General features: G+C 45.5%; 1 protein-coding gene across 1 annotated transcript in view; it reads right to left on the minus strand.

Moving 5' to 3' along the window:
* Window positions 1-1,093: 1,093 nt before the first annotated feature.
* ppp1r1c (protein phosphatase 1, regulatory (inhibitor) subunit 1C) overlaps window positions 1,094-25,182 on the minus strand; it is a 48,382-nt gene continuing 24,293 nt past the window's right edge. Inside the window, exon 5 of the mRNA XM_039757741.1 lies at window positions 1,094-4,258. Coding sequence (XP_039613675.1) covers window positions 4,170-4,258 — 89 coding nt within the window. The 3' untranslated portion in view covers window positions 1,094-4,169. The remainder of the gene's footprint in view (window positions 4,259-25,182) is intronic.

The raw sequence follows: 25,182 nt of genomic DNA on the forward strand, positions 1-25,182 counted from the left end.
GGGTAGCGTGGGCTCCACCAGGATGAAGGATCCCCAATTCCAAGGTGGCTCTACCTGACTTAGTAGTCCATCCTGGACACTGTGGTTTTCACCCAAAGTACTCCTAGGTCAGGTCAGGTTGAGGGGCTTGCACTGGTACAACACGTTACCTAACCCACCATATGACAAAACGGCTCAGGATCCCAGTTGGCAACCCACACCAGGCAGACACGCTGGTGGAGGATGGGACGCTGAATATACACACAGTTAAGAGGCACAGGGGGTCCCACAAAGTCCCAGGCTGAGAAGTTTGCTGGTCCAACAGGGTTACACACGGAGCTCTGGTCTGTAAAGAGGAACACGAGAACATAAGACTATCTGACACAAGTGGAGACCCTTCAGTCCATCAGGCTAATAGCTAAGCTGCCCCCCATATCTCATCCAGATCCTTCTTACAGATTTAGGCTTCAAGGACTCTGGTGACACAGTTGTTATTATCCAGATGTGCCAGGATGGCATGGCAGAGAAGGGATGTGACATCTTCTGTGGACCACCTAAGACAATATGGGAACTGGAGGTGGCCCAGACTATCTAGAATGTTCAGTGCAGCGACCCCTCAAAAGGTCACATCGCCAAATCGGAGACCCCATATGAGACCTGCGACATAGTGGGACAACTTGGGAGTCAGCGATGAACCAAATGGCAGCCCTTCATTGGCATTTCGCGGGTTTCTACGATGACGTAGCAAAGACGGTCGTTCGTCCAGAACGTCCTGCAAGTGGGCCCAGTGGTGCATTCATTTAGTTGTATTTTGTGGCAGCAGTGTGTTGAGACCCCCACCAATGACTGGGATGCCACACCTGGCAGGTGACCATCAGATGGGTGAAGCGAGAAACTGCCATCCACTCAGATGTCCTCACATTGGCTGCTCATTAAGGTTAGAAAAAGAAAACGTTAAAATTCTCGTTACGAAAATCGCAAAACTAGGAGCATTTGTAAGACGCCCCCCCCCCAGCTTGACATGTCATGGACCCCCATTGCAAACATTTCCTGACAAATTAAAGAAAGAACAGGGCACCACTGGCTGACGAAAGCACTGCAAGTCTGCTTCTGTAGAAAGGCCTTTATTGTCATGAAACTCATTTTGTTTGTTTAATAATCCAAAACAGGTTATTTACAGCTGATTGGATGAAACAGAAAGGACTTTATTTTCAAAGCTGAAGCTGCACAGCTGGAAAAGACTTCCTAGAACTTCTTGATTAACTCCGAAGAAAGCAAAGAGGAATGAGTGCCACCCTATGAAGGGCCGCCAAGGGTTCAAAATATGAAGAAGAGGGCACAAGGTCCATGATCACTGGGGTTTTAGTGGCCACACAAACCTGGCAGAGAGGTGGGCCAGAGGGGGTGGAGCCTGAAAAGGGAGGGGTTGTGTCAGAAGGGGTGGAGCCTGTGTGTGAGAGAGAGAGAGACATAGAACTGTGTCAGAAGGGCCAGAGCCTTTAATTTGGATTTGCATATTCATTTAGTGCAGAATAGAATGAAGGGGCGGAGCCCAAGAGAAAGAGAGGAAGAGACAGAGGGAGGGATTTGCTCCAATTTGTATTTACATAGTTATTTAGTACGAGTTTGATGACAAAAAAAGAAAGGGTGGCAACTGATATAGAGAGGGACAGATAAAGGGACAGATGTGAGTGTGTCAGATAGAATGGGGTCTCAGTGACAGAGAGAGATGTGTCAGAAGGGTTGGAGCCTGGTGCTTGGGGGCTGTTGGGTGGGCATTGGGCATCATCAGGTGGGTGATTTTATAGGTATTGATCCACTTATGGTCGTGATTGATTTGCAGTAATTTGTAATTATATATTCATTTCATAAAAAATTGATAACAAAAGGTAAGGGGTGGAGCCTGTGAAAGACAGAAAAATAAAGAGATGGTATCAGAAAGGGCAGAGCCTGAGAGAGAGAGAGAGAGATGTCAGAAGGGTTAGATTTGTTGTAAATTATAATTTCATATTTTATTTTAAAAACTTGATAAATAATGGGAGGAGCCTGAGAGAGACAGGCAGAGAAAAAGAGAGAGAGAGAGAGAGAGAGAGAGAGATGGTGTGTCAGAAGGGATGGAACTTGAGAGATTTGCTCTGATTTGTATTTGTATATTTATTTAGCACAACTCTGATAATAAAAAAATGAAGGGGTGGAGCCTGATAGAGGGAGGAGAGGGAGGGAGTGTCAGAGGGGAAGAAGTGTGTATCAGAAGGGGTGGGGCCTGTGTGACAGACAGAGAGAGGTGTCAGAAAGGTTAGCACCTGGTACTTGGGGGCAGTTGGGCTGGCATTGGTCAATGGCAAGTGGGTGATTTTATAGGTATTGATCTTTTTATGGTCATGTTTGTTTTGCTATAATTTGTATTTGCATATTTACTTAATATAAATGTCATAACTAAAAAGAATGGCCTGTGGAAGACAAAGCGAGAAAACGAGATGTCAGAAGGGGTGGAGCCTGAAAGAGAAAAAAAGAGGGCTAGAAAGAGAGAGAGAGAGAGAGAGAGAGAGTGCAAGGACATCAGAATGGGTGGAGCCTGAGAGAGGCAGAGAGTGCAAGGACATCAGAATGGGTGGAGCCTGAGAGGGAAAGAGAGTGCAAGGACACTAGAATGGGCGGAGCCTGAGAGAGGGAGACACGTGTCAGGAAGGTTAGATCCTGCCAGCCTACTTGGGGCTGTGAGGTGGGCAGTGTTTGTTGCGTGGTGGGTGTTTTTCTTATGCATTGATGTTCAGGCAGTGTGGCCTAAGGGTTAAGGCTTTGGAATTCGAACTCTGAGGTTGTGCCACTGAAAGTGTGGGACCCTGAGCAAGTCACTTCACCTGCCTCGGCTCCAACTGTATAAGCCAAAAAATGTAACTAATTGTATCTCAAATGGTGTAAATCCCCTTGGATAAAGGCATCAGTCAAATAAGTAAATGTACATAATTTCATGTTTATGTTTGACTTGAAGAAGGGGCGGAGCCTGAGAGAGCTGTGTGTCAGATTGGGTGGACTCCAATTGTAAGAAAGGCAGGTGTGTCAGCAGGGGCGGAGCCTGAGAGAGACTCTGTGAGAATGGCTATCTAAATGGGCGGAGCTAAACCAAGAAAGAACACAGATTGTGACAGACAGAGAGAGAGAAGAAGAAGATGAGGAAGCAAAGTCATTTGCCTGGATAAATGACCACCGAAGGTGCCAGGAAGGACCCCAGCTTGGATCAGCTCATGGAGTTAAGAATGTGGGTGCAAATGGCAGAGCCAGTGGCATGATTGGGCAGCCAAAGGGGGTGGCAGAGAAAAGGTCATTGGAAAAAAAAAAAAATGAAATAGCAGCTGAGGAAGGAGAGGACCTCCAGTAAAGTTCTCGTAAGAAAGCGAGGGAGAGACCTTCCACCTGCCAAGCTAGGCTACCAGCACCGGCAAAGATAAAATGTCACCCCTATACTGCCATGAAAAATGGAGCCATCTTGTCACACAGTGCAACTCCTAAAGGACGAGAATTAAAAGAGATCTGAACATTAACACCAATTACTTAACACAGAATAGCAAATGAATATTCGTAATTCTCCAGTTTTTGTCCGAGGTGCTAAACTGTAATTGTTGTGATTCATAATAATGAGGACGACTCCACCAAAATAGCAAGACGTACACATGCACACCCCCTTTTTAAATTTTGTCACAAAAAAAAAAAAAAAAATCAACCAGCGGGTCACTTTAAAGGGCTCACAGCAAAACTGAAAAGCTGAGGCCACACCTGGGCAGGACATGGTGGGGTCCAAGGGTCTGACAAAGAAATATTGTTTTCTGGATAAGAAATTGCGTTGAACACCTCATTGAAATTTAGGACAATCCGATTATGAATTTCTAATACGTGTGGACCTTTCTTTTGGCCTTCCAACATGGACAGTCCATGAGCCACGGCAGGTGTGACGTCACTGACGGGGAGTCGTCTTGTCCCACTTCAGTTTGCCCGTCCTTCACTTTGAGTCACGGAGCCTGTGCTGAAGTTGGACATCTGCGTCCTGAAGCAGGTCGGGGATTTCCCCTGAGAGATTTCCAGTTACAGCGTCTTCTGCAATTGTTGCAAAATATATAAGTATATATGTTAACTTCAGTTTATTGAACTAACATTTAACAATGGAGGAAAAAAAAAAAGAAAAGACAATGTATCTATTGGGACCAGTCCTTGTCCGGTTTGTCGACGGCCTCCTCTTCCTCCAGGAACGCCGATTCATTTTGCATTTTCATGAGCTTCACCCCTACAAAGTAAAAAAGAGGATCAGGTTTAAAAGGGAGATCTTCAAAGTCAGGTCTTACGTCTGGAAATGCGTCAGACAAATCAATAGATGACCCTCGTCACCCCCCAAAGTCCTGTCAATCAATACAAAGCAGAGTCGCGTCCCCCTCTGTCCTTGACGTCAGTGACCCAGCGGCGTATCGCTTTCACTCGGGCTCTGCACGGTGACTGTGGATAGACCACCTGGAAGACAACTGGCGACGAGACACTGGGACAGAAGACGACGCCCAGAATGGAAAAACACACAGCAGGCTGGTCACCAAAGGCCTAGTGACGTGCCCTGTGAGAATGGTGACACCGCACATGTCATCGTTGGCACATTCACATTTCTAAGTACTGTATTAATTGTGAAGGACTGCCGGCGTCCTTACCTGGCTGGGACGCCCTCGGGACGGGAGGACAGGGAGAGACGACTTGTAAAGAGCTTCACCTCCCCCAGGCTCAGATTCCCACAAGACATGCTGGGTATTGTAGTCCAGGAGGACAGCCCTGTTGGGTTCCGTGGGGGCCACAAGGGGGAGCTGCAGGATCGGGGAGTCCCTACATAGTGGGGTTTCTGGCTCAAAAATTGAGAGTCCACCTTATAGGAAGGATTTAGGAGTCGTAGTGGACTTGACGCTATCAACTGCCAGACAAGCCATTAAGAAGGCTAACAGAGTATCAAGTTATATAGCGCCTTGATGTGTGCAGTACAAGTCACAGGAGGTTCTGCTCAAGCTTTATAACACACTGGTGAGGTCTCATCTGGAGTCCTGTGGGCAGTTTGGGTCTCCATAAAAACACAGCAGCACTAGAGAAGGTCCAGAGAAGAGCGACCAGGCTGATTCAGGGCTAGAGGGGATGAAATTTAATGTCATTAAATGTAAAGTATTACACGTAGGAAGAAAAAATGTGAGGTTTGAATACACAATGGTGGTCAGAAAATCGAGAGTCCACCTTACGAGAAGATTTAGGAGTCGTAGTGGACTCTGAGCTATTGACTTCCAGACAGTGTTGAGAAGCCATTAAGGAGGCTAACAGAATGTCAGGTTATATAGCGCCTTGACGTGTGGAGTACAAGTCACAGGAGGTTCTGCTCAAGCTTTATAACAGACTGGTGAGGCCTCATCTGGAGTCCTGGGTGCAGTTTGGGTCTCCAGACTTCAAAAAGGACAAAGCAGCACTAGAAAAGGTCCAGAGAAGAGCGACCAGGCTGATTCCAGGACTACAGGGGATGAGTTTGGAGGAAAGATTGATGGAGTTGAGACTTTTAACCATTTAATGTTAGTAAATGTAAAGTATTACACGTAGGAAGTAAAAATGTGAGGTTTGAATACACAATGGGCGGTCTGAAAATTGAGAGTCCACCTTATGAGAAGGATTTAGGAGTCGTAGTGGACTAAGCTATCGACTTCCAGACAGTGTTGAGAAGCCATTAAGAAGGCTAACAGAGTGCCAGGTTATATAGCGCCTTGATGTGTGGAGTACAAGTCACAGGAGGTTCTTCTCAAGCTTTATAACACACTGGTGAGGCCTCATCTGGAGTCCTGGGTGCAGTTAGGGTCTCCATCACTAGAAAAGGAAAAGAGAAGAGCAACTTGGCGGATTCCAGGGCTACAGCGGAGGAGTTAGGAGGAAAGATTAAAAGAGCTGAGCCTTAAGATGAAGAGGAGACCTGGCTGAAGTCTGAAAAATGATGAAGGGAATTAGTGCAGTGGATCGAGACAGTGACTTTAAAATGAGTTCATCAAGAAGGACCTAGGAGTCGCAGTGGACTCTAAGCTATCAACTTCCCGACAGTGTTCAGAGGCCATTAAGAAGGCTAACAGAGTGTCACGTTATATAGCGCCTTGATGTGTGCAGTACAAGTCACAGGAGGTTCTGCTCAAGGTTTATAACACACTGGTGTGACCTCATCTGGAGTTCTGTGTGCAGTTTGGGTCTCCATAAAGACATAACAGCACAAGAGAAGGTCCAGAGAAGAGCGACTAGGCTGATTCAGGGCTACAGGAGTTGAGTTATGAGAAAAGATTAAAAGAGCTGAGCCTTAAGGGGATGAAGAGGAGACCTGACTGACTGAAGTGTTTAAAATGATGAAGGTTATTAGTGCAGTGGATTGAGACGGTGACTTTAAAATGAAGAACATGGGGACACAGCTGGAGACTTGTGAAGGGGAAATTCACACAAACATTTTCAGTTCAAAAAGAACATCTGGAGTAAGTGACCAAGTATTGTGGTGGACAGGAGGACTTTAGTGACATAAAAAAGTCAACTTGATGTCATTTTAGAATTAAGCAGACAGGACTGGTGGGCTTTGTTTGGCTGAATGGCCTATTCTTGTCCTGATTGGTCTAATGTTCTAAAATAATCCTGAGAACGTTGGTGGACCATAACATCCATTAAACCAGAAAATCCCCCAACTTCCAATAATGCACTCATCACAACTTTAATGAATTATTGAAGGATCAGGCAGATCAGGACTGGCGATGGTCCTTCAGTGGTGACAGCAGGGTGGCCGCAGCTCTCAGGGCTCCACCCACAAAGAACAAGGAAGACAGAAGAACAGCTCATTAGTAAATAACTAGAGGGCTCCGCCCCCTGCTCGCTTCGCCTGCCCACCCCCAGGTTTGTTTACCCGGATATACAATTTAAAGAGATTGTTACGCTAACGGGAATCGTTACCTACTCTTTCGAGTCTTTGTTCCATCGCTTCTCCGTGATCATAAATATACAGCTGACCGAATTGTGGTTTCTTCGAAATTAAACTTGTTGTAGCTTTAATTGTTGCAGGGCCACAGATTCTGATAGCGTATGGTCCGGAATCGTGCAAATCTACGTTTTGAGCATTGAATGATGCGATCGCAAAAAGATTATTGTACACGCGGATATTTTGCCTGCAGTGTTTGTGGATTTCACTTTCACCAAATAACAAATCTTTTAATTCTTGCGAATACTCCACTTCATTGGGAGGCAACACGAATTAGTCGATCTACAAGTCTCCGACTTAAACTTTAAAGCCTTACAATATCTACATACTGAACTTCTGACATATCACTTACAGTCAAATGAAAGAGTTTGGGAACGACTCTCAGCCTGCATAATAATTGACTCTGCTTTCAACACAAAGATAACAGTGGCGTGTCTGTCATTTCATTTGTCATTCCAACAGATGGGGCATCACAAACATTTTTAGTAATAAAATGTATTACTGCTGTTTATGATGAGCCATCTGTTGAAATGACAAATGCAATGCATAAGTCTTTGTTATATGCCATTTGGAATAGGATTCAAAAAAGCTATTTTAATGTTTGTGATGCACCATCTGTCGGAATGACAAATGTGATGCGTTTTAATGCTACAAATGTTTGTGATGTGCCTACTTTCGTAATGGCAAATCTAGTGTATACAGTGGTGTGAAAAACTATTTGCCCCCTTCCTGATTTCTTATTCTTTTGCATGTTTGTCACACAAAATGTTTCTGATCATCAAACACATTTAACCATTAGTCAAATATAACACAAGTAAACACAAAATGCAGTTTTTAAATGACGGTTTTTATTATTTAGGGAGAAAAGAAATCCAAACCTACACTAGGTGCAATTGAAATAACATTTATTATTAATATTCTTATATTTAGTGACACTAAAGTAGCCGTGTGTGTGTGTGTGTGTTCACCCTGTGATGGACTGTCACCTTATCCAGGACACTCTATGCTACCCTGGGTGGTCCCCAGTGGTCTGGACTAAGCAGATTAGAAAATGCCATCACAGCACAGGTTGGGGGGCAAATACTTTTTCACAGCATTGAACTGAACCCATAAAGGATGTCAGCACTCCCGTTTAAAGAGCCTGGGGTCCTATAAGGACAAAGAGTCTGCTCTGCCATTTCTTCTGTACGTCCTCAGGGTGACCAGGCCATCCCAGCTGATCCCAGATTTACTCGTATTTATTAAGAAGCGATGGGCTCCAAAGCCATAAATCACATGAATGATATTCTCAGAAATTAGAGATTAACAATACAAGAATGACAAGACGTGACCGAATGTCCACAGTAGCAATCAGCTATAAATGACATGTTGCAGCCACTGCGGACCTCCAGCACCAATACCTGCGGACCCCTGCTCTACATCACTCTTCGGTGTTGCCTTTTACTACGACATCCCACCCGACAAAGCAAGCCAAGTGTGAAAGCCGCTAATCAGAGGCACACACTTAGGATTTCAAACCGAGTGGTCCGAGTCCATTCATTGCAGTCTTTTGGTTTTTTTGGTTTTTCTTTTCTTGCCCCCATTAGATCAAGGAACGGAAATGGCTTCTCCCACACCTGAATGTTTGCTAACACAATCACTTAGCAGGCAGTCAAAATAAAGAGCAAGAAATGAGTCATTAGGCCCAGTTTCAATCTGATCGGCTGCCAAAGACAAGAGGCAAAGCACGGCGTCCATTTAGGGCACAAGCAGAAGGGCAATCACTCAAGAGGCTGTCTCTGCAAATCGATAAGGCGAGCGCAGCGCACGTGTCTGTGGCTCCGAGCTTCAGTGAGTCAGCAACCGTGGCGGCTCTAATGGTCTCGTTGTTGAGCAAAAGCTCCGGAGAATGAAATCGTGGATTTCACTGGCGAATCAAATTACGATATGCGGACGACAATAAAACAACAATAAAATAATAAAGTGGGATTAATATAACAGAAAGCCAGATTAAGACCCCTGGCTGGCTTAGCTCCCTAACAGAAAGATAATCGTACATTGAATAATACTGTGAATCAACACCAATGGGGGGGCCTTGGTCATTTCAGGACACAGACACCTGATCATTTCATCCCCTTAGTCATCTCAACTTTCAGATACTCAGCCGTTTAATCAAGTAGGGGGTCCCACCAATGATCACTTAAGCACATAGATACTCCAACCTTTCATTAAGTTGTCGTGGGTTATTGGAGAAAAGGCCCGCATGGGAGCAGACCAAGAGCACCCTGATGGTAGATCCACCCCTGACAGCAACAATCATAACTATGACAGTTTTTAATAAAACAGCAATAAAGATAATGACTAAAGTAATAATAAAATAATAAAAATACTAATTATGATGATAGTAGTAATAAAGCAATACTAATGATAATGATGAGAATAGTATAATTATAAATACAAGATAGATAGATAGATATGAAAGACACTATATAATAGATAGATAGATAGATAGATAGATAGATAGATAGATAGATGGATGTGAAAGGCACTATATAATTAATAGGTAGATAGATAGATATGAAAGGCACTATATAATTAATAGATAGATAGATAGATAGATAGATAGATAGATAGATATATGTGAAAGGCACTATATAACAGATAGACTTGAAATGAAATCATGATAGAAGTGTAAGCTTTCAGCATTAAATCAGAGGGTTTAACAGAAATATCATAGAATTTAGACAATTAACAGACAAGCTGCTCCTCATTACTACATGAACAATTAAGCAGGTAGAAGGTCTGCAGTTGATTCCAAGGGTGGAATTTGCTTTTGTCTCCTAATCCACTATTTTAATCCTCCCTCCCAGCCACACTTCTTTATTGACTCCTCCCATTCCACTTCTTTAACACCTCTGCCCCGGCTCCCCCTCCCTCCATGTCACTTTCATTTATTAGCTCCTCCTAGTCCGCCTTATTAAATGCTTACCTCCTAGTAATTCATTTTATTAGCCCATCACTCCCTGCTACCCTCATTTATTAACTCCTCCCATTCTGTTTTTTTAACCCCTTCTCCCAAGCTACTCCATCATATTAACCTGTCCTTTTCAGCCCCTCCTCTACATTAACCCCTCCTATTTCACCTTATTAAACCCTTCGTTCATCCCACCCCTTTATTAACCCCTTCTATTCCACTTTATTAATCCCTCGCTCCCTATCACTCCAATTTATAAAGCCCTCCTGTTTCACTTTATTGAACCCGCCCTCCCTATCACTTGTATTTATTAACTCTTCCCATTGCATTTTATTGACCCCTCTCTCCCACACTACTTTTTCAGCCCCCCCATATACTTATTAACCCCTCCTACTTCAACTTTAAACACACTTCTTCTCAGCCACTCCCATTTATTCATTCTTCCCATTCCACTTTATTAAGCCATCCCAGTAATCTTATATTTCTCATCTTGGGGTCAGAGTACACCCTTAGCGCAATGTGAGCCCTTGGCCCCCAGAAATACTCCTGTGTTGCCTGCCCCCCTGTAAATAATTCAGGCATTGCTGCTGTCATCAGACACTTGCTGACGTAGATTGATGTTGCTCCATTGCTCTCCATTTCCAAAGTGCCGTCTATCTTCTGTACCTTTAAACGGTAAGTCTCCATGAGATCATAGACTTCAGGGCTTGAATACCCACTACTGAGGCTCCATCCCATAGTACACCACTATGTGTGTGTGTTTAATTAGTTGTGCTAGTGAATTAAAGGAGTGGATGGATGAGAACTACTTAAACACGGATAAAATAGAGATGTTAATTATTAGAGGTAATAACGCTGATCACAACAACATCCTGTCATCGTTTAACTCAGTCGGAAACACCATTAATTTTACAGAATCAGCCCACAAATTAGGAGTTCTCTTTGACTCTAGCATGTCATTGAAAGTGCATATTACAGAGTTGTCCAAATCGTGTTTCTTCCATCTTAAAAATGTTGGGAAATTAAGGTGCTTTCTAAATAAACAGGATTCTGAGGTCATTAATTCCTGCATTTATCTCTAGTAGGATTGACTACTGCAATGCGGTGTTCACTGGATTTTCAAACTGTTCTCTATTCAGCCTCCAGTTAATCCAAAATGCTGCTACAAGAATTATTACAAGAACAAGAAAATACGAACACATAACTCCAGTTCATAAATCCTCACAATGGCTCCCGGTTAAGTTTAGGGCAGATTTCAAAATCCTCCTTTTATCATATAAAGCCTTAAATGGTGGAGGTCCGGCTTACTTGTCTGAAGTTATCATGACTTACAAACCTGAGCGCACATTAAGATCTCAAGATGCCGGTCTGCTTAGGATTCTAAGGATTAATAAAATAACAGTGGGAGGTCGAACTTTTAGTTACAGGACCCCCTAAACTGTGGAGTGGTCTGCCTGCCACTATAAGAGATGCCCCTTCGGTCTCAGCTTTCAAATCCCAGTTGAAGACTCACGACTTCAGTTTAGCACACCCTGACTAGAGCTGCTGATTAACTGTACAGACTGCATCTCTGATGTCAGTCATTAACACTAAAACAGAAGTAACATGAGAGTTAGAATTTGTTACTCACCCTCACCTGTTCTGTTTCTCTTCTTAGTACTCAAATGTGCCACTTGGTGCCACTGCCCACCTGCCAAGTTGTTCTGCCTGCCTAAAGTAAAGCCATCTCTGGTGGAGGATCACAGGAATTGTGCAGTCCTGTCATCAGATTGGCTGGCCCAGCAATGACTCAGCTGTGGAATGGCCAATAGGGGGAGGCAGCTTGATGGCCGGGGTCTCCAGGACTCTGAACAAATCCAAATCCTATTATGGGATATCATCTACTGTTGAATTCTGCTCCGTACTTGTAATATTTTTATTTTACTATAGTCTTGTATTGAGGATGACTTGTGTTCTGTTCTGTGTATTGTGTTGTGTTGACCCCCTTTTTTGACACCCACCTACCTGGAAAGGGGTCTCTCTTTGAATTATCTTTCCTAAGGTTTCATCTTTTTTCCCTACAAGGTTTTTTTTTTTTTTTGGGTTTTCATTGTTGTCTTACAGAGTAAAGGCCCTGGGGGGGGGGTCGGGGGGGGGGTGGGGTGGGCTGTTAAAGCCCATTGTGGCACTTCTTGTGTGATTTTGGTCTATGCAAAAAGAAATTGTACTTTAATGTATTTTATACAGAAGTCACCAAATGATAAGAGGGCTTTTGATTTAAGACCAGCACCTGCCTGTCAGCATTTCAAGCTCATTGGCACCACGTGTGGCCCACCTCTGGTTTCACTGGCATAGCCCCTCAGCTCAGCCCTGACCTTGTCTACCCTGTGAGCAGCACAGAGCATCTCTGATCAGCGAGGTGTCATTTTGAACATCCACCAGGCACAACAAGACAAATAAATTGGGCTGATAGAGCATTACAGTGAACGGAAATGACCGACTCATGGGAGAAAATCAATTGCACTTTACAGAAAAGCACGCCTGAAAAGAGCAGAAACCCTTTCGGCATTCATCCAGGCACTCAGCAACTGCCACACTTCTCATGCGCGTTGGTTATCCTGGCTTAGGGGGGAAAAAAAAAATAAATGATCTGCATTTGTGTTAGACGGAGCGCAGTCTTGGATAAAGCTGCCCCCATTAAGGAGCCAGAGCAGGCCCAGGCGATGTGAAGCTGCTCAATTTGAGAAGCAGCCCCCTGGACGTCCGCGTTTTCACAGTTTGTCCTCATTATCGACTCGTTGCTGTTGTTTCCTTTTGCATTCACTACCCATTTTTACTTTAAATGTAATTATCGTTTTCCTATTATTGGTTATTTATTTGTTAAAGGGGGAGGTGTACGAGAACAGATGGAAGAAGTACATAGAAAATGAAGAAAATCCAAGGGTGCTATTGGGGGATGGAGTCCCACCCAGATGAAGGGTCCAGCAACACAAAGATGGAGAAAGAAAAATGGAAAGACAACAGGCCCAGATGGACTCCCAGCAGAAGTGTGGAGGAGTTTAGGAGAAGATGGAGTAGATGTGTGGTGGGATATAATGCAGGAGAGAACAGCTGAGGAGTGCAGGAATGGTGGGACTGTGCCCATTTATAAGGAGAAGGGAGACATTCAGGATTGTGGAAACTAAAGAGGGGTAAAGCTGATGTCACACACATCAGAAAGGGTTCTAAAGAGAAGACTTGGAGCACAGACCACCATAGGAGAGGGTATGTCATGGAGAAGAGCAACTGATGGAGTCTTTGCATTGAAACAACTGATAGAGAAGAAAAACAGGAAGGTCTGCATAGGGTGGTCATGGATTTGGAGAAGGTGCCACATCAAGAGGCCTGGAGGTTTTCGAGAGAGAAAGGAGGAACCAGAGGAGTGGGTGATGATTGTCCAGGAAGTGTAAGAGGGAATGAGGACTTGGGTTCAAAGCAGTGTTGGGGTAACAAACAAGACCCCAATTAGAGGAGGTCTGCACCAGGGGTCTTCTTGAAGGCCTTACCTCTATGGAGGTGGTGAGTCATGGGATAAAAGACCAATGGACCCCCCGGTGCAGACTTTGTGCTGATGACATTGTTTTGCGTAGCATCAAATAAGAAGAAGTGGAGAGGAAGTTGGAAGAATGGAGAAGATGGTAGGAAGATAAATAGAAGATGGAAGAGCTGAGGTTTAATGATGATGAGGATTCAGAAGTTAGGCAGCAGGGGGAGCCCCTGAAAAGTGTGGAGAAGTTTAAATATCCAGGATCAGTGGTAGACCAAGATGGAGAATCAGACACAGAGATAAGCCATAGAGTGGAGTGTGGATGAGTGATCAAAGAAAGAAGGTGAAGGTTAAAGGTTGCCATGGGTGCCACATGGACTACTGGCCCTTTGTTAGTTTGCGTCTCCTTAAGGTGTACATCAGGAAATGAGGGTTCACCCGAAAATGGGCAACTGTGACAATTGGACTAAAGAGGATTTAACCCAAAAAGGAAGTTAAAGAGAGAGTGAGAGGGGGAGACATCGAGCAGCGAAGCGAGGAGCAGCAGCGCGTTAGCACCGAGAATCCATCTGCGAGCCACCAGCAGGAAAAGAAGTTTTATTTCACCCAGGGTTGCAAGTAAGGCGCATCTCTGACGGCAAACATGTTGTAGTTGCTCTGGAGCAGTGGTCTCCAACTCCCCCAGTGGCTGTAGGTTTTCATTCTAACCCTTTTCTTAATTAGCGACCAGTTTTTGCTTCTACTTCACTTCTTTTGAATTGATTGACTTGCTCTTGGGTGGCACGGTGGAGTTTGCATGTTCTCCCCGTGTCCTCCCACAGTCCAAAGACATGCAGGTTAGGTGCATTGGCAATGCTAAATTGTCCCTAGTGTGTCTGTGTGTGTGTGCCCTGCGGTGGGCTGGCGCCCTGCTCGGGGTTTGTTCCTGCCTTATGCCCTGTGCTGGCTGGGATTGGCTCCAGCAGACCCCCCCCGTGTTTCCTGTGCTAGGATATAACGGGTTGGACGGTGACTGACTGAATGACTGACTTGCTCTTCAAGACTCAGATCCCTTAATTGCTTCTTTTTCCTTAATTAGCTGCCAAACAATCATGAGGTACAAAATGAGGCAAAAACAGGACCAGTAAACTGTGACATCATACAATATCTGAAACTAAGGAAGGTGAAGGTCTGAGGAATGTCGATCTGCTCAGGTCCACAAAACATTTGACCAGAACTCTTAGAAACGAGAAAGTCAACAAATTTCAGAAATGTCTGCTAATGCACAACGAGAGGAACGACAAGCCATGGAATTAAAGAACGAGTTTAATTAACGACAAGAATCAGAGCCTAATTAAGTGACTGGTTGGAGTGAAAGTGGTTGGAGTTTGAGGCCCTGACTTAGGTGGTCTTCTGTTGGCTCCCTCACTTCACACTTCATTTCTGTTTGGGTGCCATTTAAGGAAAGAAAGGGGAATGATGGAGAAATTCAGGGGAGCAAATCTTAAAAAAATAAGTCGATTAAAATGAAGAGTTAATTAGCAGCAAAAACATCTCACTAATTAAAAAAAGGGTCGGAATGAAAACCCGCAGCCACTGCGGCCCTCCAGGACTGGAGTTGAGGACCCCGCTCTGGATTGGTCAACCTATAGTCCGGTAAGGCAGAATGTTTATGCTGTTGGCATCGATGGCCTGTGCACCCGGCATGTCACCGTCCTCTTGAACTTTAAGGACAAACTGTTATAATTTGGGGGAAACGGGTTATCTTCAATGATGGCATCTCACCCCTGATTTGTGAAGTTTTGTCTTTATTCCTGGTATGTACTCATTGTTTAGGGAGTTATGTTTAAAATGTCTTGACTGCTAATATACAATTCAATATCATACAATTTATTTTTGTGTAGCCCAAAATCACACAAGAAGTGCTGCAATGGGCTTTGACAGCCCCCCAGCCTCGACTCTCCAAGAAGACAAGAAAAAACTCCCAAAAATAAAATAGAAGAAACCTCCGGAAAGGCAGTTCAAAGAGTGACCCCTTACCAGGTAGGTTGGGCATGCAGTGGGTGTCAAAAAGAAAAAAAAAAAAAAGGGTCCATACAACACAACACAACACAACACCATACAACAATACAATACAATACAACACAATACAACACAACACACCACACCACACAACACAATACAACACAACACAATACAACACAACACACTGAACAGGACGCAAGTCATCCTCAATACAACAACAACATGTATTTCTGTCGCACATTTTCATACAGATAATGGAGCTCAAAAGTGCTTTACATGATGAAGAAAAGAGAAATAAAAGACAAAGTAAGAATTAGAATAAGACAACACTGATTAACATACAGTAGAATAAGAGTGAGGTCCGATGGCCAGGGAGGACAGAAAAAACAAACAAAAAAAAACTGCAGATGTCTGGAGAGAAAAAATTGAATCTGCAGGGGCACCAGGCCACGGGACCACCCGGTCCACTCTGGACATTCTACCTATGTACCTACAATAGAAATATTTCAAGTACAGAGCAGAACTCAACAGTATAATATGCCCATTTTTTCCTTGTTTTGTATTCATTTCTTTAATTCTTCTCATCATGTGCTGATCTGGGACGTGCGGCGAGTGGGTCAGATAGGACGGAGGATTTCTATAAAGTACGTCTATGACTCTGTTGGTGTTCTCATCGTGCGGCTGCCCTGGGCTTAGTTGTTCTCCCAGGTTGGCGATACACGGTCAGGTTTTTAAGACAATTGTAAGACCCGCAGTGACGTATGGAGCTGAGACAGGGGCAGTGGAGGGGAGGGGAGCACAGCAGGAGAAGACGTTACATGTGGAAGAAATGAGAATGTGGAGATGGACGTGTGGAGGACAGAATAAGAAATGAGACCATCAGAGGTACAACAAAAGGAGGAGAGAAATCTGAGAAAGGACAGGAAAAGAGGTTGAAGTGGAATGGATGAGTGATGAGGAGAGACAGAGAATATATAGGGAGTGATGGGAATGAAGCAGAAGGGTCTGGACTGGGAAGGAGGTGCAGGAGAAGTCTGAGGAGGCACCCAGCCGTCAAAAGAAGGCACGCGGAGTCTCAGGACGGCAGCAGAATCGGGCTTTATTACAAATTCTGAATCAAGTGAAATGAGCACCCAGTGATGGGCAAACCTCACTTTAATCTCCCAGCACATTTGTCTTCCTCATCCGACTCCCAACAGTTGACTGATGTTTTTAAACGGAATCTAAAAACTCATCTTTTTAGAAAGATATTTTGTTAAAGTATACATAGATTTTCTTGTTTAATTATTTTTGTTTTTTTACTCTGTAGCACTTTGAGATTTCTAAAATATGAAGTGCAATATAAATAAAATGTATTATTATTATTATTATTATTCCCTGCCATCCTGCCTCCAACTGGTTCCACCAATACTTCCCAGCTTAATGGGCGTAGCATCTTTTCCCATACATCTCGCTCACTTGACAGGCCCCATTCCTGCCCAGTGCCACTCCAGTGCTTGATTTCCAACATGAAGTCTGCCTTCCCCATCTAGAAGAGGAGAATTTGCTCTCCCCACCCTTCTGTGCATGCGTGACCTTTGACTTTTAGTATATTGGTGGTTTCCAGCTCATTCAGATGCAGAAACAATATACAGGCTGTGGCAAGGCGCTATATAGGTGTTGACCTGACACAGACTGGCAACGGAGGCACAGGTAAAAATAAACAAAAAGATTTCTTTTGTCTTCTTCAGCCGTGGGGCACGTCTTCCCCGTGTCCCACAGTCCCTACGCAGTCCCCAAAACACACACAAAGAAAACACAGAAAGACCACACTCTTCATTCTCCTCCTCCTCCCGACTCTGGCGCCCTGACTAATGGCTGCAGGCTCCTCTTATAGCCCACCCGGAAGTGCTTCAGGGGCTCGTTGACTTACCTCAGCCTGCACTTCCACACGGGCTCAGGAAGCCATGCAGCTCCCCCTGGTGGTGACCACGGAGCCCAACAGGACTGAGCTCCGGTGTTCCAAAATGGGGGCCGCCTCCAAGCGTTCCGGGGGAGGAAGTGTGCAGCACATCATGTCTGCTCCCCCGGTTTCAGTGCCAAAGGGGCGTCCCGGCCGTCCGCCACAAGGCACAGGCTTTTTGCAGTTTAACCCTTACAGCGCTAGTGCTCAATGAAGTAGAATACGTATCTTTTTATGTGCTCATGATGCTTTTTGAATTCATCTTAATCATCAGGACTGTCCCTCTATAGAGTACATCGACCGCACATAGAAGTGGAATAAGAGGAGAAGGAAGAAGATGACCCAGCCTTGCTTTAATATCATACCACAATTTCGTTTATGCCCAAGGCGTAAGCACAATAAAAAAAATCAAGCCAATAAAACCATACGTAGGCCACGTGGCAAGGCAACTTCCTTTCTAAGCCTCAAATCAAACTCGTGCACACGCTTTTAGCCACGCCCATCACCTCTCACCAGTAACCATATAGGGCATAAAAACAAAAACACCTTCCTGAATTATTCATGATCTAATCAGCATATACTGTACATCTGGCCATGGCCCTGAGTGGCATCTTTACTACAAACCATTTGAGGACACGGAAAAAACGAAACTTTAGTGAACGTGGTCTTGAGGTTGTGGAAGAGAGGTGAAAAGGAGAGTGGAATGGGTAGAGAAGAGTGTCAGGAGTGATTTGTGACAGACGGGTATCAGCAAGAGTGACAGGGAAGGTCTACAGGACGGTAGTGAGACCAGGGTTTGAGACGGTGGCACAGGAGACAGAGCTGGAGGTGGCAGAGTTAAAGATGCTAAGATTGGCATTGGGTGTGATGAGGGTGGACAGGATTAGAAATGAGGACATTAGAGGGTCAGCTCAGGTGGGACGGTTGGCAGAAAGTCAGAGAGGCGAGATGACGTCAGTTTGGACATGTGCAGAGGAGAGATGAGGGCTATAATGGGAGAAAGGTGCAAAGGATAGAGATGTCAGAGAAGAGGAAGGCCTAAGAGGAGGTTTATGGATGTGGTGAGAGAGGACATGAAGGTGATAAGAGAACAACATGCAGAGGACAGAAAGATATGGAGGAAGATGATCTGCTGTGGCGACCGCTAACAGGAGCAGCCAGAAGAAGAAGAAGAAGAAGAAGTGAATGTGGTCTTGAGGTGTTACTGACGGAGGAGGAGAATCACAAAAACATCCATTTGTTGGTCTTACTGCAGGAAAGAAAAAACGAGAGTGAAAGCAGCCGAGTGGAGAGAGCAATAGTAACGCGCCATCGTGTAGTGTCCAGACTGTCACAGGACCCTACGTGAACTGACTGCGACATATGAGGCGCACAGGAACTTATAAATCACTTCACAATGTAAAATGTCAAAACTGCAATACACCCAAGTCTCTTTACAATCGATGTACAACATCCAAATGTCTTTGAATTGCCACTCTGGGTCACCCACAGGCTCATCTTGGCCTACCTCAGGTGGCAGGGGCAGTCCATGTTTCTGCCCTCCGTCGTGCTGTACTTCACAAGCCATCATAACGCAGCAAACAGATCGCCCGACCAGTCTAAACACCACCAGCTGCCTTTCAAAGAACCCAATGGTCCATTCTATCAGCGGTCGTGTGCGTATATCTCCTTCGATCGCCGGATAGAAACTTTATGCGAGTTGTCTCGGATGTACTAAAACGTCACTGCAATCCTGTCAATTGGGCTTACTGAGCAAGAAGCCAAGCGTCACACGCAGCACACGGGGCCAGACGTGATTCTCAAATCTGGAAGAAAAGAGCTGGAGAAAAGTGAAGGGTGGCAAAATCCCGCGCCCCAAAAAAGCGCCACCCACAGGACTTCTTCCTAAAACACCTGAACCCCCCCCAACTGATTTCTTCAGTCCATGTGTTTTAAACCGCCGGTTGAAACCTCGTCCTACAAAGTCACAATAAGGTTGATTATGAGCTAAAAAAACTCATCACCATCCCTGAACACTCGCTCCTTGCATAGCCAACCACTGCCGATGTCCTCCAAAAGGGTGAATCCTGCCACCGCCCAGTCCTGTCATGCAACATACAGCACACCCTTTGTTTTAGGCCAAAGAGGTGGACTATACGCAGAAAGCCATTGACATTAAATGTACGAATTAGGCGTTATTAACGACATTGAGAGATCATGTCACTCAAATGAGATATCATTTGCTAAAAAACATCAGAATGTGAGAGACGCACCATTGAACTACGCAACAAAATGAGATTTACTGTTCACTTGATCGCCCGGCTGCCTGGAGTCGTGAAGGAGACCAAGGCGTCAACGGCCCAAACTCCCAACACGAGCACACCAAGAGCCAAATTCCTCCTATAGTAGCACAAAATCTCCACAAGACTCTCACCGCCGCACTGCTCTCCTCCAGATGACTGTTTCCTTCCTTCCTTCCTCCCAGCTCCGACTCGCCTGGACAAGAGGGTACAGTCCCTTTTATTAAGGACCAAGGTGCCATACGGAAGTCCCATTTTAGGTGACGCATCTCCCTGCATCACCTAGGGGTTCCAGCAGAGCTGTGTTGCTAGACTACACTTCCCAGCCTGCCCTACTGGTTCCATACTGGGCACAGCTATCTAGGGCCGCTGCCATCTAAACGTGCTGGGGGAGTAAACAGTTCCCAGCTAAATCTTCCAGTTCCGGAGGGATGTCTGTCCATCCTATCTGGCCCTCTCTTCTGGGTCTGATCCCTCTCACTTCCCTAGCCGGGATGCCCGTTTGCCTGTTAGGAGCCTCCCGTCCGGGGAAGGTACCATCCCCTCTTCTGGCTGGGATGCCCCTGTGGCATCTACGATGTCAACATCAAAAAAGTCCAAGATGATTAAAATGTCTGGCAAGTTCTTCTTTTATACTGTAAAGACCCCAACCTTTCCATAAGAAACAGGGGATGGACGTTTTCGAGCGTAAGCACATTTTATAATTGAGGCCCCAGGTAAGCAGGTGATGAGTCAAACGTTTCAAGTGAAATGGAGTTTTGCTTTGCAAGTTTCGCCACAAGTAAAATTTGTGCCATTACCACGTATATTTTCATCGCATCTGCCACCTTATTCTCCACGTGCTTAAGCGAGGCAACAATTTATTCAGGTGCAGAATGTGGCAACGGCAGGTGTGGCTGGAGAGCAATAAACCTTCGGCCGGAGGTGCTGCGCAAATCCATCAGCCTGGGGAGTCGGCCACAGCTGAGACCCCAGAAGGATCCTGGCTTGGATCAGCTTAGGGAGTTTGGGAAAGTGAGCAGAGATGGTGTTACCTCCGACCTCAAATGAGTGGTGCGAGGTGGGACTGGCAGTGCAGTAAGTGAGAAGAGCGAGAGCGAGAGAGGAGAGAGGAGCTGCAGAAAAGTGCAGTTTAAGGTTGGAATGTGCGAGGTGCTAAACATGGCCAAAAGAAACTTCAATTATAAATACAAGACGGGAGACACTGTACTGCAGGAAGAAACCTCTAAAACAAAAAAGATTTAGGGGTTGTGACCTGTAAGGGGGCACAGCAGAGCCCCAAACACCCAGTCACAACTACACATGCAATTGTCCCGGGTTCAAGTCACCCCTTTAATTAAACTGAATACCATACAAAGGCTTCCTTACATGATTTAACAAACATAAACACAATCCATGTCTTTCTCCTCCATTCCTCCAAGTTGAGTTTTCCCTGACTAAACCACTGACTTAGACTCCCCTGAGGGGCAGATGGCGGAGATCCTTTTCAGCCCCGACTTGAGGACGACTTCCGGTGCAATGACACCGCACTCCCGGGTCAGGAGGACAGAGAAGGGTCCTTGTGGCAGCCCCTAAGTATCCCAACAGGACTGCTCATTGGAACTACAGTTCCCATGGTGCCCTGCGGCCGCACAAATGGAACGTTCACCCGAGGGAAGCTGCCAGCCAGTGTAGAGGGGGAGTTTATGTCTCTGGGGGGATGTCTAATAACTGTCCTTATGTTATGAAGGCCCCCCGCTGCCTTTCACGTCAAGTCAATTTCATTCACAGAGCACATTTAAAACAACAGAAGTTGACCAAATACGCCAATACATTGTAGATGCCACATGGGCTGGATGGGCATCCCGGACAGAAGAGAGGATGGTTCCATACCCGGACGGGAGGACCAAAGGGATGGACAGACAACCCACTAGGAAAGAAAGACACCAGCAGAAACTTTTTATTCCTCCAGCACACAAGATGGCAGCAGTCTCAGATGTTGGGAAACCAGCAAAGCATGTTGGGAGATTGGAATCATGGGGGCCATGAGAGGGTGTTGCAGGGAGACAAGCTCCCTGTTCTGATGGACTTCCGTGTGACCCGGAAGTGCTTCCATCGGGTAATCGCCCTGGCACCGGAAGTACTCCTGGGTCTGTCATGAAAGGGGCCGCACTCCCTTAATCCAGACGAGTCGGAGCTGGGTGGTAGAGGGGCAATGTTTGAGTGGAGGAGGGCAGTGCAGTAGGAAGAAATATCTAAAGGAAAAGAAACTGCTATTTTGTGCTTGTGGTACCATGTAAAAGAACATTTAGTAAATAAATTAACATTTTACTTGAACCCGGGACTGTGCGTGTGTGTTCGTGTTGGGGTTAAGGTGGGTATCTATCACAACATACACAGATACAGTAAATAAATTCATTTCAAAAACAGACCTCTCATACAAGTTTAAACAGCTAAGGCAAAAGCTCATCTTTCCGGTGGGATTTAAAAGTGACCAAAGTTGGGGCTGACCTCTTATGAAAAGGTCGACTATTCCTAAGTTTAGGGGCAGCTTCTGCACAAGCACGTCCCCCTCTAAGCTCAAGTCGAGAACTCGGCACAACAAACAACTTCAGGTCAGAGGACCTCAGTGACCGCGAAGGAGCGCGAGGGCATAAGTGGTCAGTAAGAAAAGAGGGAGGCTAAAGCATTCAGGGACTTCGAAACAGACAGTAACATCTCAACTCAATCCAACGGCAAACAGGCAAAGTGAAGTGAAGCACCATCACCATCCTCATCCTCGTCCTTCCATTCTAGAGATTTGCAGAACAGGGAAGGAACCATCCCATCCTGGCCAGAATGCCACCCAACCTATGTTGTCTGGTAAGGTTGGAGGGGCATCCACTGGTACAGCGCCCACCACACGACTAAACAGCGGCTGGCACCCCTCCAGAAATAAGCCTCTGTCTGCCACAGTCAAGTGTTATGTGGGCGACCCCTTGGCCTGGTCCAGCCACTCGGGTCCCCAACAATGAGGATCTTATGAGCCAGATCACCCTCTGGGAAACGCGCCACATGGCCGTAGTGGCATAACTGACGCTCCCTCACAATCCAAGTCATGTGCCTCATTTGAGACTCCATGAGCAACACAAAGTCAAACCAGCGGTACCCAAGGATTCTCTGAAAAGACACACATGAAGGAGTCCAGTCTTCATCTCAGGTCACTGAATTGCGTCCATGTCTCACAACCAGGAAGCACCAGACCTTCATTCTTTATCAGAGATATCGGGAGCGCCACACACCCTTTTCCAGGGACCTCATGACCCCCCATGCTCTCCCAATCCATCTACTGACTTCATAGGAAGAGTCACCAGAGACATGAATGTCACTGCCGACGTCTGTAAACCTCTCGATGAGGTCGACATTCTCTCTATGCAGACAGACACACTGCTGATGGCCGTGCCCAAGATGTCATTAAAACTGTTGATTTTAAATCGAGGGATGGTATGCTCCGACTAAGTAGCCTACTAGTCCGACCACAGCTGGGGTCATGTGTGTGGTTCAGGGGTCACCATGATACAAGAAAGACAGAGCAACACTTGAAGCTGTGCAGAGAAGAGCAACCAGGAATGACCAGGACTTAGGGACATGTCCTACTGTGACTGACACAGAGAATTAGAGCCATCTAGTCTCGAACAGAGGAAACAGCGTAATTCCTTCAGCTTAAAGGTGAGTCGCACACTCGTGGACACCAGTGGAAATTAAGGGGAAACTCTTCTTAAAATTAAGAATTGTGGGAATCAGAAACAAACTCCTGAGTCACAAAGTCAAAGCCGACACCGGGACTGTTATGAGGAGGAGTCTCACACGTGGTGAAGAGGGCCACAAAAGCGAGTGAAGAACTTCACCAGCCAGTCCAGAAGAGCCCATTTATGCCAGCCAGTTTCTAATGGCCACCTGCAGAATGAGCGGGCCCAACGAATGGGGCTCTGGCTGCGGTGAAGTCATATTTTGTATACAAGTTGATAAGCTAGACATTCTGATTGAAATGTTAGGGTTTCCTTAGGCTTGGTCTACTTTCATGTCTAACTAACCAACCCTGGAGTCTTTAGCACTGACTCAGGGTGTGAATGTTATTGCAGGGTTGGGGGGGTGAGGCTCAAACTGGCTTGGTGAGGGGGATTCTGTAAGGACATTCAATACGCAACATCCCCACAGGAAGGCCTTAACAAACTTCAACTAAACAAACGGGGGGGCATAGGGGGGGAAATTCAATAAGCCTATCCCACTGCCGGAGGGCAGGTGTGAGAAGCCAGCGTGTGCCCCCATTGGTCTGAAGTCCGGCTGTTTGGGATCAGAGGCCATTTTAAACCATGATGTCTTATTGGTTAAAGGATTTAAACAGCAATGTCTAAAGTTGGAATGAAAGGCACTATATTATAGATAGATAGATAGATAGATAGATAGATAGATATGAAAGGCACTATATGATCGATAGATAGATAGATAGATGTGAAAGGCACTATATGATCGATAGATAGATAGATAGATAGATAGATAGATAGATAGATAGATAGATATGAAAGGCACTATATAATAGATAGATAGACATGAAAGGCACTATATGATAAACATTAAACTCTGTGTGCTCCTGTCCCTTTTGTCCACCACGTCACCTTAACTCATTTGACTCTACAGACAATTTAAAGCTCACAGGCGTCACTTTCAGGCTCTTCGGAGGGATTCCTGCTCGGCCTCCCGGGACGCCAGGTTCTTCTTTAGTAAGAGCCTCCCTTAATAATTTATAAGTACTAATTTAGGCCATAAAGCCTTGTGTTGTTTTCAGAAGTCTGTGATCGCCTGACCATAGGGACATGGGGGAGGTGGGGGTGGCTGGCTGTGCAGTTGGCGTGAAGCAGCATTTCAGCGTTTTGATGTGAAGAGGTGACGTGGTGACTCGTACAATCAGGCTGATCCACTCGACAGTTGATGTTAACTCATGTTGGTGTCCTCTAGCAGAAAAACACCTGCTACCTCCAGTCAAATATGGTGGTGGTTCCATCATGCTGTGGGGCTGTGTGGCCAGTGCAGGGACTGGGAATCTTATCAAAGTTGAGGGACACATGGATTCCACTCAGTATCAGCAGATTCTGGAGACCAACGTCCAGGAATCAGTGACAAAGCTGAAGCTGCGCCCGCTGGGGCTGGATCTTTCAACAAGACAACGACCCGAAACACTGCTCAAAATCCACCAAGGCATTCATGCAGAGGAACAAGTAGAACGTTCTGGAATGGCCATCTCAGTCCCCAGACCTGAATAGAATTGAAAATCTGTGCTGTGAGTTAAAGAGAGCTGTCCATGCTCGGAAGCCATCAAACCTGAATGAACTCGAGATGTTTTGTAAAGAGGAATGGTCCAAAATACCTTCAACCACAATCCAGACTCTCATTGGAACCTACAGGAAGTGTTTAGAGGCTGGAATTTCTGCAAAAGGCGGATCTACTAAATATTGATTTCATGTCTTTTCTGTGGTGCCCAAATTTATGCACCTGCCTGAT

This window comes from Polypterus senegalus, chromosome 6 (assembly GCF_016835505.1).
Source record: "Polypterus senegalus isolate Bchr_013 chromosome 6, ASM1683550v1, whole genome shotgun sequence".
NCBI classification, from domain to species: domain Eukaryota; kingdom Metazoa; phylum Chordata; class Cladistia; order Polypteriformes; family Polypteridae; genus Polypterus; species Polypterus senegalus.